Source organism: Nyctereutes procyonoides, unplaced genomic scaffold (assembly GCF_905146905.1).
Source record: "Nyctereutes procyonoides isolate TBG_1078 unplaced genomic scaffold, NYPRO_anot_genome, whole genome shotgun sequence".
NCBI lineage: Eukaryota > Metazoa > Chordata > Mammalia > Carnivora > Canidae > Nyctereutes > Nyctereutes procyonoides.
The window spans coordinates 66,992,836-67,008,244 of NW_026575051.1; the positions used below are offsets into that span (position 1 = coordinate 66,992,836).

A 15,409-nucleotide genomic window follows, 5' to 3' on the forward strand; every position below is an offset into this window, starting at 1 on the left:
TGTTCTTCAGTAAGGTTTTAGCCAAAAACTGTTAAATACTCATGCCTAATTAATTTGAATATGTATTCAAAAAATTCCTTGAATGCAAATTTATTCTTCAACTTAATTACCAGAGGTTAAAAAGAATATTTGGAAGTCAGCTTTGTGTGTTTTTTATATGCTTTGTTTTTTTATTTTTTTAACATTTTATTTTTATGTAATCTCTGCACCCAACATGGGACCCAAACTTAAAACCCTGAGATCAAGAGTCACATGCTTTAGAAATTTAGCCAGCCGGACACACCTATGCTTTGTTTTGTTTTTTAATGGTTAACCCAGAATTAAAAGAAGTGCATATTCACAGAGACCAGGAATCTGAGACACATAATTTTTAAGTAATTGGGAAGAGGAGAGTTCTGCTGAATAACATCTGGTCCCTTTCTTTGTTGGCATTTATTTAATGTCTCTGAGGTCAGTTCCAATAGCTGCTGGTAACCAGGCAGTTAAGGTGAGCCAGAAGTAGATAGATCTCCCGCAACCCAGCTTCCTATATCATTAGAAGGATTTTTTGTTGTCTCAGCTTAAATATCTATAAAATATAGCACATTTAAGTTTTTAGACTCCTTTGAATAGTACCTATATAAGATATACTTACCTATAATATGTGGACCTGTATTGATATAGAGATCAGAGTTCCTTAACACTGAGATTTTTTTCTTTAAAAGGTGGAGCTGATTTGATATGTGTGGCTGATAGAAGAATTGTTCTTTTTTTTGTAAAATCTTAATAAAATAAGACTATGGAAATTGTATTTTCCTTTTTCAAATTAGAAAGTATAAACATTATGATTAACTTAGAGATTTTTATCGTTTTAGATTTTTTCGCCCCACAAATATCAGATACTGCTTTGCAGATGATAGCTGACTATATTAGGTAGAACATTGAAGAAACTTTTTAATCACTTTATTATCTTTAATTTTATGGATATTCCTTGTCTTTGTAATAAATTTCATAACTGAACGAAGTTACTATAACTTCAAGCACTCAACAGTCTAAATTTTTTTTCTCCCCTACATTTCCACCCATTAGAAAGGAGGAGCTATTTGGGGCTGTGAAATCTTGGCACTATCCTGGTCTAATTCCAATATTTCCAAGGTGTGGGGAGTTCATTTTATTCTTTATTTAAAAAGAAAAACAGAGTTGGATTTTCCATTACCATTAAATAAATATCATTAAATTAATAGTGTTTGACATCTGGTACTTTTTTTACCCAATTTTTTTAAAAGTTAGTATGATTATACATTTAAGGAATATTATGATGCAGTAGAATCCTAGACTAGGGTTTGTTCTAACCTCATTCTACCAATTAAGAATAAAACTTGACTTTAGGGCAAATAAAATACATCATCTTTGGCTTTTTTCCTTCATTTCTAACATGAGAAGACTATTTCTCTAACTTTCTAGGACTTTTGTATAGATCAAATTAAATAATTTGAAAACCATTATGAAAACTCAAAGCATTATAAACAGGAAGATAATAATGTACTATTTTGTGTAAGACTTTCATAGTGTGACTTTTTAGAGCAGAGAAATTTTATTTTCATTTATAATGACTTTTCTAGGGACTTCTTCAAGCATTTTACATTTATTGTCTGTTTCCTATCCTCTGCTCCCAGTGGGGTTTTCATTAATCTTTCCTTCATTAGTGCTTTCTATATGCCAGGCATTATGGTAAGTATTGAGGTTTTTAAATCTCTACCTTTGAGGAACTCATAACCTAGTGGAGAAGAAACATGTATTTTTAAAATTACATCATGGTGCCACCATTGATAGAAAAGTCACCAAAAATCCCTCAAATCAAATCATGGTTTAGACAAAAATATAGTTTCACCAAGAGCGCACTGTCAAATAGAAATCCTGCTATGATTTGAAATGTAGTAGCCAATAACCACAGTGACTTTTGAAGTCTTGAAGTGTGGCTAGTGTGAACAAGGAACTGAATATTTTATTTTAATTAATTTCAATTTAAATAGCCACACATAGACTTAAGTGAGCTGGATTCCTCTTCTTCTGTCCTAGGGCTGACAAACAATGTTAATCAGCCATTGCCCAGCTGCAGTGAACCATGTGTGGTGAGCATATTCCCATTTAGGTTACTCAGCCTCTAATGATTTAGAGTTGAAAACATATTGTAGGGGATCCCTGGGGGGCACAGCGGTTTGGCGCCTGCCTTTGGCCCAGGGCGCAATCCTGGAGACCCGGGATCGAATCCCACGTCAGGCTCCCGGTGCATGGAGCCTGCTTCTCCCTCTGCCTGTGTCTCTGCCTCTCTCTCTCTCTATCTCTCTCTCTGTATGACTATCGTAAATAAAAAAAAAATAAAAAAAAATAAAACATATTGTACAATAATTCAAGTAATTCTAGCTTTGTATACTCAGAATTTAAGTTTGTTTTTTTCTTATAACATTGCAGTTTGGACCAGAAAATCCCTTTAGGACACAGCAAATGGCTGCCCCTAGAAATATGCTTTCTGGGTATGCTGAACCAGCTCATATCAATGATTTTATGTTTGAACAGCAAAGAAGAACTTTTGCCACATACGGTAAGGTGATAAGATTTACAGTTTCCAGTTTGACACATTTTTATGTGGATAATCTGTTTTATCTTCTTGCTTTTTAAATCTATTAATCTAGATTTCTTTTTTAAAAGGTAGTGCATTTTCTTAAACACATTTATAAATAGTTATACGAATGGGAAGATGAACTAATATTTTTAGCTATCCTTCTAAAGTTGCTGTGTATTAGAAATATTCTGAGTATTAGAAATATTCTGTGATCTTAAAAACAGAATATTCTCTGTTGTGCTTGATAATGAACACTTGTTATCGAATGTCCATTCTATGCAGATTGCTGTTGAAGTTGGTAAATGACTGGATAATGTTAAGAGATTACTTTTAATTCCAATATTATGTAACAGTAATAGTAGTATAATATAGTAGTATACAACATGGTAGTAGTATAACATACAGCATTATATTAGTTTCAGGTGTACAATATAGCGATTCAACAATTCTATACAGTACTCAGTGCTCATCACAATGAGTGTGCTCTTAGTCCCCATCACCTGTTTCCCCCATCCGCTGTTTCCCCCACCCCCCCACCACCTCCCTTCTGGTAACCATCAGTTTGTTCTCTATAGTTAAGAGGCTGTTTTTTACTTTGTCTCTTTTTTTCTTTGTTCATTTCTTTTATTTCTTAAATTCCACATATGAGTGAAATCATACGGTATTTGTCTTTCTCTGACCAATCTATTTCACTTAACATTATACCCCCTAGATATATCCATGCTATTGCACATGGCAAAATTTCATTATCTTTTATGGTGGAGCAATATTCCATTGTATAAGTATTACATCTTTATCTATTCACCTATCAAATGACACTTGGGCTGCTTCCATAATTTGGCTGTTGTAAATAATGCTGCAATAAACATAGGATTACATGTATCTTTTTGAATTATAATTTTCACATTCTTTGGGTAAATAATAGTAGAATTACTGGATCATATAGTAATTCTATTTTTAATTTTTTGAGAAACCTCTGTGCTGTTTTCCATGGTGGCTACACCAGTTTTGTATTCCCAGTGCACAAGGATTCCTTCCCCCACCCCCACCCCTTCATCCTTGCCAACACCTGTTATTTCTTGTGTTTTTGATTTTAGCCATTCTGACAAGTGTGACATGATACTCATTGTGGTTTTGATTTGCATTTCCCTGATGATGAGTGATGGTAAGCATGTTTTTGTGTGTCGGCCATCTGGATATCTTCTTTGGAAAAATGTCTATTCATGTCTTTTGCCCATTTTTCGTTGGATTATTTGGTTTTTTGGCACATTCTTTTTATCTTGTTATTTACTGATTCACTTTATTCTGTTTCTCAGATCTTATCTCTGAAATGTTTTCTGTTGTTCACTACAGGACATCAGGAAATAGAACAGCCACAGACTCATTGTATAAAATAAGTATATTCCTATCAGTGGTAGAATTTAAGAAAGTTAACATGCATACAAGATTGGGAATCTCCTTTAAAAGAAGATGATCTTTGTAATGTCCTTCTTGATATAGTTCCTGGTCACTGATAATCAGATTTGCTAATATTTGGTGGTGCCTTTCTTCTCTCTTTCTATAATCTCATCTGTGTCTTTTTGCCTTTTGTAGTTGTGATTTTCTGTATACATTAGTTACTTGTGCTAATGTTTCTTTCCCAAAATGGTAATTGAAAAAGAAAACTTAGAGTTTTACAACAGATTTAATAATCACATCTTTAGAAATCAATAAGTTGTCTTTTTTTTTCTTTAGTTTCCTTTGCAGTCAGAATCTGCCTCTTTCTTGTATTTCTTATAGAATTTTTCTGAACAAATTTTTCTGTCCTATCTGCCATTAACTTCCATCATTAGAAGATAGGATCTAAAAAGGTTAAGAAAATAATGTCATATGAAATATATGTATTCATGATGTGTTTTAGTAGCAGTTACAAAAATAGCAGTTAAAAACAAATTTTAAACTTTTAGTATAATCCCATTAGACTAAAATATCTACTCTTAGCATTGATCTTTATTCCTTCAAGTTACTCTATACTGTAATTGTTCTATACTGAAAAATTTGCCTCTCACCTTTTTATTCAGTGTTCTATAATAAGCATTTTCCAGTGTTCATTTATAATCTGTCCTTTTTAAGAGCTATCTAGTATCCATCGATTGGCTGTACCATAATTCACATAATTATTCTAATATTGGAAAGTTATTTTTCTCTAATTTTTAGGGAATGATGTAAACTGACTCACTGTAAATTAGTTAAGAGTTTAATACACATAATCTTAGTTATTTATCACAATATATTCTTGGAAACTGGTTGTAAAGACTGTCATATATTAGATCATATATCACCATGACAAGGTTATAATTAACAGTGTGCCAGAAGCTAAGACTGTATACCTCTGAAATCACCTAGAAGGGTTGGATACTTCCAGTCCAAAAAAAAGGTTATCAGTGCATTGTACCCATTACTTGTATAAGGGATCCCATGTAAATATAAAGTATATATTCACATAAAAATCAACTTTATTGCATCATGAGTTTATTATATTCTAGCCTTTAATGAGACAGGCTTTTAAAGACTTTGCTTATTTATTTAGACTTAAGAAAGGACTTAAGCAATAATATAGATAGCTAAGACTACTTTAAAACAAAACAGAAAAGAAAAAGTCCAATTAAGTTTAGCTGATACCTATTTTCCTTCTTAAATTATCCTATAGTAAGAGTAAGCATTTAAAACTACTCAGTTGAGTTGGCTTTAGACTTGGTTTCAAAACTGGGCCTGTTTTTTTTTAAATAGCTGGTGTTTTTTGCCTTTCTCTTTAGGAGATAGTAGACTAAGACACAGATTGAACTATTTAATGAGTTAAAGACATAAAAGATTAGCTAAAACTATCCAAGAGGTTGTGCTCCAACCTGTTAGCACAGGTTAGACTAGTCACTCCCTTGGTGGGTGGTTTCAGTGTGTTTGGGTTCAGATTCTACACAGTAATGCAATTTCTTCCAGTTAAAAGTTCTTGGCTTGCACAAATCACACAGTGGCCAGAGGGCAACTGACCAGTCTATTCATTTTTCAAAATGCCATTGTAGACCTGATAGATGTACTGAGAGACTTCAGGAGCTCTACACTTCAGTGACAGCATATAATTTGGGTTTCCTGGCTGCCGATGTAGCTCAGACAAAATCCAAATGCCATTAATGAGCTTCAGGGATTGGTACATCATGTCCTGCCCTTCCACATTCCTCTTGGCAATAGTATAAACGTTGTTTTGTAATTTGTTGGAAACAGTGTCAGCATTTAAATGGCATTTCTTAATCTGAAACTGAAGTTCATTTTCATAGGGAATATCCTTCCATGTTGCAAGGAAGACCTGGTGTTCCATTTTGCCATCTTCTACAAAAAAAGCACATTGAGTTGGATGAGGCAGCTGAAGTAGAAGACATCAATATTATTTTTACAGCCACCTGCAGTTTATTCAGAGGTTCCATCTTCATGACTGGGGCCCAAGGTGTTGAGAGGCAGGGTGACATCAATGCTCTAGTTTGGCATCAGTGGTTTATGGATAGCTGGAGGAGTGCTGGGGATAACACAAAAGCTGTTCTTGTGAAACAGGATTGCGCAGTTTGTCATGTGCTGCAGAGCTTTGTTGGATAAGTTCATTTCCATATAGATGTGCCCTTTGCGGTGAGTAAATGTTCCAGAAGTCTCCAAGCCTTTAGCTTTTAACTGTAGGCAACCAGACAGCCTTAGGAGCTACACATCCACCTGGTGCCATGCCTATCCCCATGGAGAGTTCAGACAGCTCATTCAGACCACCCTTGACCACAGCAGGAATAGGTGAAGGAGCAAAGGTTGCAGGCACTGATGAGGGGATGAAGAATTGTCCCACCAGACTATCCAGTCCTCCTCCTAAGAGATCCACAGCTCCCATCTGCATGGAGGACACCTGTGGTAAATTAACTAGGGGACCAAAGTCAAGATTTAAGATTAAGACCTCTTAGTAGGTCACCTTGGGAGGCGATAACCTGAGGCTGTTCCAGGTTGGTGGCAGTGGTGGTGCCAACAGGGCTGTCATGTGCATCAGTGCTCCCATGGTGTATTGGCACGTGTTTGTGATGGATTCCAGGACTGCCTTCCACTAAAGCCTTGTGAGGTCAGAGAACCAGTGTGGCAGATTAGCTCACCCAGCAAAGTAGGCTCAAAAAGATCTGTCTCCTCAGACATCAGTGGCTTCTCAGACTACTTCTTTGGGTATGACAGGGTCCATTGAGAGAAGGTACCAATAAATATAGCCCCGGTCTCAGAGGTCAGGAGTATCCAAATCTTTTAGTGCCAAACTCAAGACTTGCTCTACCAGCTCCTATATTTCTCTGGTTTCTCGAGAAACAGCTTCACTATGGAAGTAAGCAGAGTGAACTGCTTTCATCACGAAACCCTCCAGGAAGTTCTCCCATAACTCCTCTGCATTGTCAGTTCTCTCAAAATATTCTCCCACAATCCAAATCATAACTGCTCAAGTGTTTGGTTCATCCAGTGAGTCTAAGTTCTCACACAGAATGGCAATGATACTTTCATACTTGTTGGAGTGTTTGTGAAAGATGTCCCTGATGGCAGTAACCTCTTGGACCACACAATTTACTTTGGTCTAGATGAGATCAAGCAACGTACTTACACAACACTCTGCAGATTGCTCCACGTTGAAAGCACACCATCCAACGGCCCACACAGCTTTGCGAACAAAGTCAACATCCACCCCTGTGGCGTATTCCTTTAAATCTGCCAGAACCTGAGCAGTGTTGCTTGGAATGCCAAATGAATCATGATGTCCAACTTCTCTAGTTTATGATGGATGGATCATTGTACTTCACAAAGAAGACTTAGATGTCCTGCTTCAAGATTTCAGGCCTTTTCTAGAAAGTTACATTGATACTCCTCAGGGCGATGTACTGTACTTCTGGCTCCCCAGACAGCAAAGTGACAAGTGGAGGGGCCAGCTTCTTCAGCAGCATATTGTAGTAGTCCAAGTCCTTAAGTAATAACTCTAGAAACTGAAATCACTGCTGCTGAGTTGGCATGAGATAGCCAGTGAGTTACACACTCACAGATGCAGTGAGTCTTCCAGTCATCTTTAGAGTTGTAATTAGACAGGCAGTCTGAAATGAAAGTCTGGCCCCATTCAGTGTACTTATTCAGGGCTGTCAGCAGCTTATTAATGTTCTGTGGGTTCAGATCAAATAGGTTGCTGCTTGGATGAGATTCACTGATTTCAGATAATATTGCTAGAGCATTAGCCACCACCATTGGGTTTGAATCTGCTATGAAATCCCAAAGAGAATCCAGAAATCCCTGATCTTCCACCTCTTGGGCATTGATACCATGGAGTTTTGTCACACAGACTGCTGCTGTTTTCCGAACATAGGTATCTTCATCCTTCAAGCACTTGCAGAGGGGTTCACAGAGATGTTCTGTAATCCTGTCTACCTAGATCCACCCCCATTGTCCTGACTGCCAAGGCCCAAATTAGAGGACTGGGATCTTCACAGTCCTTCACAAAGCTGTTGACAGCCATGATGGCCATGTCTGGCTGACTCATGGCATAGTTCCTCAAATAGAGAAACACAAGCTTCTTTAATTCCAGATTGTCAGTTTACATCTTGAAAGAGAGAGCTAACATCCTTTCCCCACAGTCATGGCAGCACTCACTTTTCTTCACAGCCTCCTGCTTCTTTTCTTTCCTTTCATTGTTGAGTTCAGCCTTCAATTCAAAGATTTCTCCTTTTTTTTTTTTTTTTTTTTTGATTGTGAAGTACTTGGAGTCAGTCATGGTTTTGGATCTTTAATACGCACCAGAGGCAAGGGAGGGGATGGCGGCAGCAGCCAGAGAACATAGCCCAAGTGGTGTTGTAATAGTTCCTACACATTACTGAATATAAATCTTTTTAAAGGTCTTGTTATATATTATCAAATTGCTTCCCAAAAGAATTCTCCCAACTTCCATTACCACCACATGTGCAAGTCCTGTTTCTCTTTACCTGAGATCTATTTGATTGTTTTTCCTTTATGTGGTAATAAAAATATTATATCTTTTTAATTTGTTTCCTTTGGACTACAAGTGAGGTTGAAGATTTTCCACATATTTGTGACCATTCTTTTGCAGATTGTTCTTCTTATTTATACGTTGGGATATTAGTATCAATAATCTTAAGGATCTAATAATAAAGTTGGTATTATTAGAGACTTTAGGAAACAAACTGAGGTTTGCTGGGGTGGAGAGGTGGATGGGGGATGGGGTAACTGGGTGATGGGCATTAAGAAAGGCATTTGATGGAATAAGCACTGGATGTTCTATGCAACTGATGAATCATTCAATTCTACCTCTGAAACTAATAATACACTATATGTTAATTAAACTGAATTTAAATAAAAAATTTTAAAAAGAGCCATTTCAAATAAGACTACAAAGGAAGAAAGTAGACATTAACTGTATTAAAAATATAAAAAGGAAAATAAACTTTAGAAAGATGGATGAGAATATCTCAGAACTAAAATGCAAACAAAAATGCAGACATAGTCACTTGAGACATAGGATAATAGGAAAGTAATTGGACTAAAATTCTATAGTCTTAGAATTCTATCTTGCACTGTCACTGGCTGACTGTAGTAGGGCATATAGCTAAATATTTAACTTCTCTTATTTATAAAAGGAAAATATTATTGTCCCTTAATTACCTGTGGGAGGCAGTAGTAGTAATGGTGATAATGGCAGTAAGGATTTATTTTACCATAGATGATGTAGAAAAGCAAGAAAGCATAAATTCTTGTCCTCAGAAACAAGACTATGGCCAAATGAGTTGAGGATTGGTACTTACATAGGTTATCACAGGAAGGACCAGGGATCTCCCTCCAAATATATACAGTGTCATTTGAATAGACATAAGTCTCTGTCAAGACAGAATTATATTCTAGATAAGTTTATATGATTGAGATGGGGATTTTTAACATCAGATATGTTTAAATTTTATATAAGCCTTATAAAATCCCATTTAAAAATCTTTTAGAGAACACTGTTCTGTACATCAAAGAGACAAAAGATAAAAAAAACTCCTGGGATTTGAACCTGTGATTTCAGACATTTTACTCCAAAGCTGCTTTTCTGCCATCAAGCTCTCTGACTAAGAACATATTTTAATACTGAAAAAACAACATGCAATTGAGTTAACAGCGAGGTGGTTGGTCCTCTTCTACCATCTCATGAGGATAAATTGAACACCTATATCCTTAGCCTGTTTGAAAAGTATGAGGACAAATCTTTTTCTGTTCCCCAAAAAAGTTCTCTTTAATCTTTAGTTGAAAAATTAAAGTGTCAACTTTACATAGACTGTAAACTGATTAATGACCTAGCTCTCTTTTGTAAATATGCTGATTACTAAAACTAATTTTACTAAACAAATATCATGTTATAGCACCCCCAACTTAAGGAAAAGTTGATTTGAGTTAATATAGATAGATTTTCTTAAGTCTTCCAAGACCATTGAAGGGGATGCCTGGGTGGCTCAGCAGTTTAGCGTCTGGGGCCCCGGGCATGATCCTGGAGTCTCAGGATTGAGTCCCATATCGGGCTCCCTGCATGGAGCCTGCTTCTCCCTCTGCATGTGTCTCTGCCTCTCTCTCTGCGTCTCTCATGAATAAATAAATAAAATCTTTAAAAAAAAAAACAAAGACCACTGAAGACTGCATTTAAATGGATAGTAGCTACATACTTTCATCACTTTTTAAAGGATTGTATTCACATGCCAGTAGATATTCTTGCTTACTTTTCTTACGAAGGAAACACATACAATGATTTATGAAGTAGAAATGTATTATTTTAAAATTGAGAGGGAAGGGACACCTGGGTGGCTCAGGGGTTGAACATCTGCCTTGGGCTCAGGTGGTGACCCCAGGGTCCTGGGATCAAGTACCACATCAGGCTCCCTGCATTGAGCCTGCTTCTCCCTCTGCCTGTGTCTCTACCCCTCTCTTTCTCTCTCTCTCTCATGAATAAATATATAAAATCTTTTTTAAAAAATAAAATAAAATTGAGAGGGAAGACTGTCTTTACAGAGAATAACATTTTCAAAGTAACAGCTAAGTTTTATATAATTCTTCTTACCCTATTTTTAAATTATTTAATAGTTTCTTCTTTAATTTGATAGGCTAAAGCCATGTGTTATCTATTACCAAAAACAAAAAGGAAATTGTTTCTAAACTTTCAAATGTGTGATATACATGTATTTGTAAGATCTTAGAAATTTTGGACTAAAGTTTGATACCTTGACCAGAGAGACTGTTAATGTAATGTCAATGTGCTAGATTCATCCTATAAGATACTTCTTACTCACCTGAAGTCCTTCATGATCAGCCCTGAGATTTGGGTTAATTGTTGTAAATATGAATATAGCTCAGGAAAGAAAGAGTGGTCCTAAGTTAAAGAGACCATTTCAACATCTAGAAGGAAAATGTGAGGTGAGTGTATTTATATAGTAATAAAAATGAATTATAAATGGCAAAAATGGAGTCAGTAATATGTGTTTTTTCCTTTCAGGTTATGCCTTAGACCCTTCATTAGATAATCATCAAGTGTCTACTAAATATATTGGTTCTGTAGAAGAAGCTGAAAAAAATCAAGGTAATTTATTCAAATTTATTTGAAATATTTCATAAAGCATATGTAAATATACACATACACTTGTAATTATTGTCTTTCAAACTGACTTGAGATAGTAGAAGAAACTAGTATTTTATTAAGTCGATTTTATTTTTAAGTTGAGACAAATCAGTAAGAAATTTTAGAGCAATATAGTTTAGAACTATTATAGTTTAGAGCTTGGTTTTACCACTTCTGAGACATTCAACCTTGTAGAGAAGATGTTGATACTTATTATTCTGGGTTGTTATGAGTACTTGACACAGTGCTACTATGGAGAAGTCACTCCATAAATTATAATTAATGTATAGCAAACGTTTGCAGTTTATTTCTCAACACTAATGTCAAGCTACATTTTTACTGAACAGAACAAGTTTTATTATACATTATCTATGGAGATTGTCTTAGGGTTGCTTTGAAGGCTAAGTTTGAGTATGTTTTGGGATATATGTTTGTGCTCACATTCATTTTGTACTTATAAGACAAAGCATCATACTGTAAATGCTGACTTGTTACAAAGCTCATCATCTGTATCTTTCCCATAAAATACGCTCATTAGAAAAAGAATATGCTGCTATATATTAGTAGCTACAGACCCTATATCATCCAACTACCTTCGGTGTATGAGCTGCATTATTGTTAAAATAGAATCTTGACAAGCTTTTGTTGTGGCACACAACCTAAACAACACTGATTTGAATTAATATAGGTGAGCTTTTTTCTTTAAGTTAAACCTCTATAAGCCATATCTTATGTGGTTAGATACTCCACTAACAGTTAAATTGTGACTATGACTCCCATAAACCTTTCTTTTTCCAATTTAATGACTACACACAGCTTGCTACCTCCTACAGATCAAATAAGAATCTCAACCAGAAACATCCTCTTTCCTCTTTTCTTTTTAATCTAAGATTTATGGTATTGAGGTCAAGTTTAGATTTAGATCACATAGAAGAATACCAGATTCTTGTTAAACCTTGTTTAATTTATATTGTTAAATAACAGGTGAATCAGAGTTGTTAATTACTTAATCTAATTTAATCTGATTCCATTTTTAAATGATAAATTTTAATTTATTCTTGCTTTCAAAAGTAGCTTTATCAGGCAGGTTGTGTAGGTGGCTCAGTTGGTTGAGAATCCAACTCTTGATTTCAGCTCAGGTTATGATCTCAAGGTCATGAGATCAAGCCCTGTGTCCAGTTCTACGCTGAGCATGGATCTGTTCGAAATTCTCTCTCCCCCCTCCTTCTGCCCTTCTCCACCATATGTACATTCTCTTTCTTAAAAAATAAAGAGTAGGGATCCCTGGGTGGTGCAGCCGTTTGGCGCCTGCCTTTGGCCCGGGGCGCGATCCTGGAGACCCAGGATCGAATCCCACGTCGGGCTCCCTGCGTGGAGCCTGCTTCTCCCTCTGCCTGTGTCTCTGCCTCTCTGTGTGTGTGTGACTATCATGAATAAATAAATAAAATCTTTAAAAAAAAAAAAAACAAGAGTAGCTTTATCATTATTTAGCAATATTAAGTTGCTGGATTCCTTTCAAAAAGTGGTAAAATCCACTGATATAGGTCCATGATTCATTAAAAGGATTGTGTACCTTGTAGGATTACATAGCCAGGTCTTTTCTTTATATATTAGGACTTAACAAAATATTGCAGTAGTAGAAAGCTGCTCTTCCCAGAAGGTTGAGTCTCTTTTTGTATAACATGAGTTGGTCTACCTGGCAGATTCATGTAGATTTTATATTTTGTTCTTTAATAAATCTTTGGTTACTTGAATAATCAATTTTCTTTAACCATATAAAATAAAAATGATATATATGCTACTGTTTCTTTAGAAAATACATATATTTGTGATATCTACTTTTTTTTAATGTAGGTTTAACTGTGTTTGAAACTGGTCAGAAAAAGATAGAAAAGAGGAAAAAGTTCAAAGAAAATGATGCATCTAATATTGATGGTTTCCTGGGACCATGGGCAAAATATGTGGATGAAAAAGATGTAGCCAAGCCCTCAGAAGTAAGCTTTGATGTTTTTCATTGCCAGTTCAGGTAGTTGCTGTGTTTGTGAAGGATATTTATATTAATAAACAAGATTTTCCTTTGTTATTATAGATAAGATTTATTATTACCCCAGCTTCCTTCCACTACTCCTCCCATAAAAGTGGTGTCACAAATCTGTAGTCATTGCTTATATCCTTATGATTTAGTAAAAGCTCCTTATTAGAGAACAACATTGTATAGAAAAATTGAGTTTCCTTTCCGATACTAGATTTTCTAACCACTTTGTTTTTTTGTGTGCATGATTAGCATAATACATTAAATTTATTTCTAGGTGTTCCAGAAGGATGAGTTTTGTATAAAATGAGCTTAAAAGTATTAACTACTACCCATTTTGTGTTTAATGTCTTTTTTGTAATCTGTCAGAGTTGAGACTATTATCCCGGGAGACATACTTACAGCTATCGCTTCACCAAAAATTGGACCTCATTATAAAGTATTTATAGCCAGCTCTGGGCACAGTGGAGTTCTAAAACATCCATTTTAAAGTTCACTCCTTAATTTCCTTAGGAAGAACAAAAAGAATTAGATGAAATCACAGCAAAGAGGCAGAAAAAAGGCAAACAGGAAGAAGAGAAACCTGGGGAGGAGAAGACAATCTTACATGGTAATGTATTTCTTAGATCTTTTCATTTTTATGATAAACTTTCAGATATTTATTCTGTTCCCTGTTCATACAGTATCAATTGCCCTTACTAATCAGCTGCTATCCTTCACTCTGGTAAGAATAATTGTATTTGACTATTTGTATCTCAAAGAAATTACAGCAGACTCTTCCATATTCTAATAAAGGAGAGAAAATAAAATGATTAATGATTGCCGCAAGTGATTCTTTGAAGTGCTAGTGAATTTTTTAAAATAGTAGATAAAGAAATCTGAATTGTCCACAATCTATTCTTGCCCCAGTCATTTTAACCTTTTGTTTTTAACTCTAGTCAAATAATCTCCAGATATCCTCATAATTCATAACTATTACTAAATTATACTTTAAAAGAAAGCTTTGTTTTTCATGTGAATAGGTTGGAGATTTAAGATTCTTATGCTAATTAATTTTGATATGTGGAAGGAAATGCATATTCAGGAAATCTATTCCAAAATAAATTACAACTATTCTAGAATGTACCTGGTTCATTAATAATTTGTTATATTTGGAAAATTATGTAGTGATTATCAAACCGTAAAGAATAATTTAGTAGCAATGTATTGATTATTCTAATGTTAGATCACACATCAAATATTCAGGTGTGATGAGGCCATATTTGGTTTCTTAAACTCCAGCTTTCTCTCCAGTGATGCTATTTAATACTGTGGTGCTTGCAACCATAATAAAAATAACAGCCAACATCTGTTGAGGCCTTACTCTGTGCCAGGCATGCTACTGAATGCTTTATATATACTATGTCATGTAAGTTCCACAAGTGACTTCACTGAACAATTTGTGTTGAAAGTGGAAAAGAGAATGGAAAAGGAACCTGGAAGAACATAAAAGAGGAAGACAGAGTAAAAGGATAGTTGATATTTTTGTTTTAACTTCTTTCTTTCCTGTTTTGCTTCTGGGTCTTTGCCAGTAACTCAGAAGGCCCAAGTATTTTCTTTTCTTCCCTCGCTGTAATTACACTGCAGTGAAGTCTTTTTTTATATACCATTAAAATGTGTAACTAAGTCAAAGAAGTATAGATTTTATTTAAAGGTCTGATATTCTCTGCGTATTTAGAAATTCCAAAATACTACCTCTAATTGTAAATAATAGCAGTGATTTCAAGCAGTGATTTCAAGATTTCATTAGCTGACTCTTGGTCTTAACTTTATCAGAGTATTATCACCTAAACCTTAATAAGGAACAATATCCCTATGAATAAAGTGTTACCATTTAAGGATATAGATTTTATGACTGCAACTTGAATTTGTTCACTGTTTTCCTTTGTCTTCTTGTTCTAGTTAAAGAAATGTACGACTACCAAGGTAGATCCTATCTTCACATACCTCAGGATGTTGGTGTTAATCTGCGGTCCACTGTGCCACCTGAGAAGTGTTACCTTCCCAAAAAACAAATTCATGTGTGGTCTGGACATACAAAGGTAAGCAGATTGCTCAT

General features: G+C 35.2%; 1 protein-coding gene and 1 pseudogene across 3 annotated transcripts in view; one reads left to right on the forward strand and one right to left on the reverse strand.

Annotated features, from left to right (window-relative positions):
- CDC40 (cell division cycle 40) overlaps nt 1–15,409 on the forward strand; it is a 52,511-nt gene that overhangs the window by 17,529 nt on the left and 19,573 nt on the right. For all 3 annotated transcript variants that reach the window (XM_055330243.1, XM_055330245.1, XM_055330244.1), the window contains exons 3-7: nt 2,452–2,581; nt 11,157–11,240; nt 13,134–13,273; nt 13,825–13,921; nt 15,253–15,392. In XM_055330243.1, coding sequence (XP_055186218.1) covers nt 2,452–2,581; nt 11,157–11,240; nt 13,134–13,273; nt 13,825–13,921; nt 15,253–15,392 — 591 coding nt within the window. The remainder of the gene's footprint in view (nt 1–2,451; nt 2,582–11,156; nt 11,241–13,133; nt 13,274–13,824; nt 13,922–15,252; nt 15,393–15,409) is intronic.
- Nucleotides 5,332–8,396, reverse strand: LOC129512712 (AP-2 complex subunit beta-like; annotated as a pseudogene).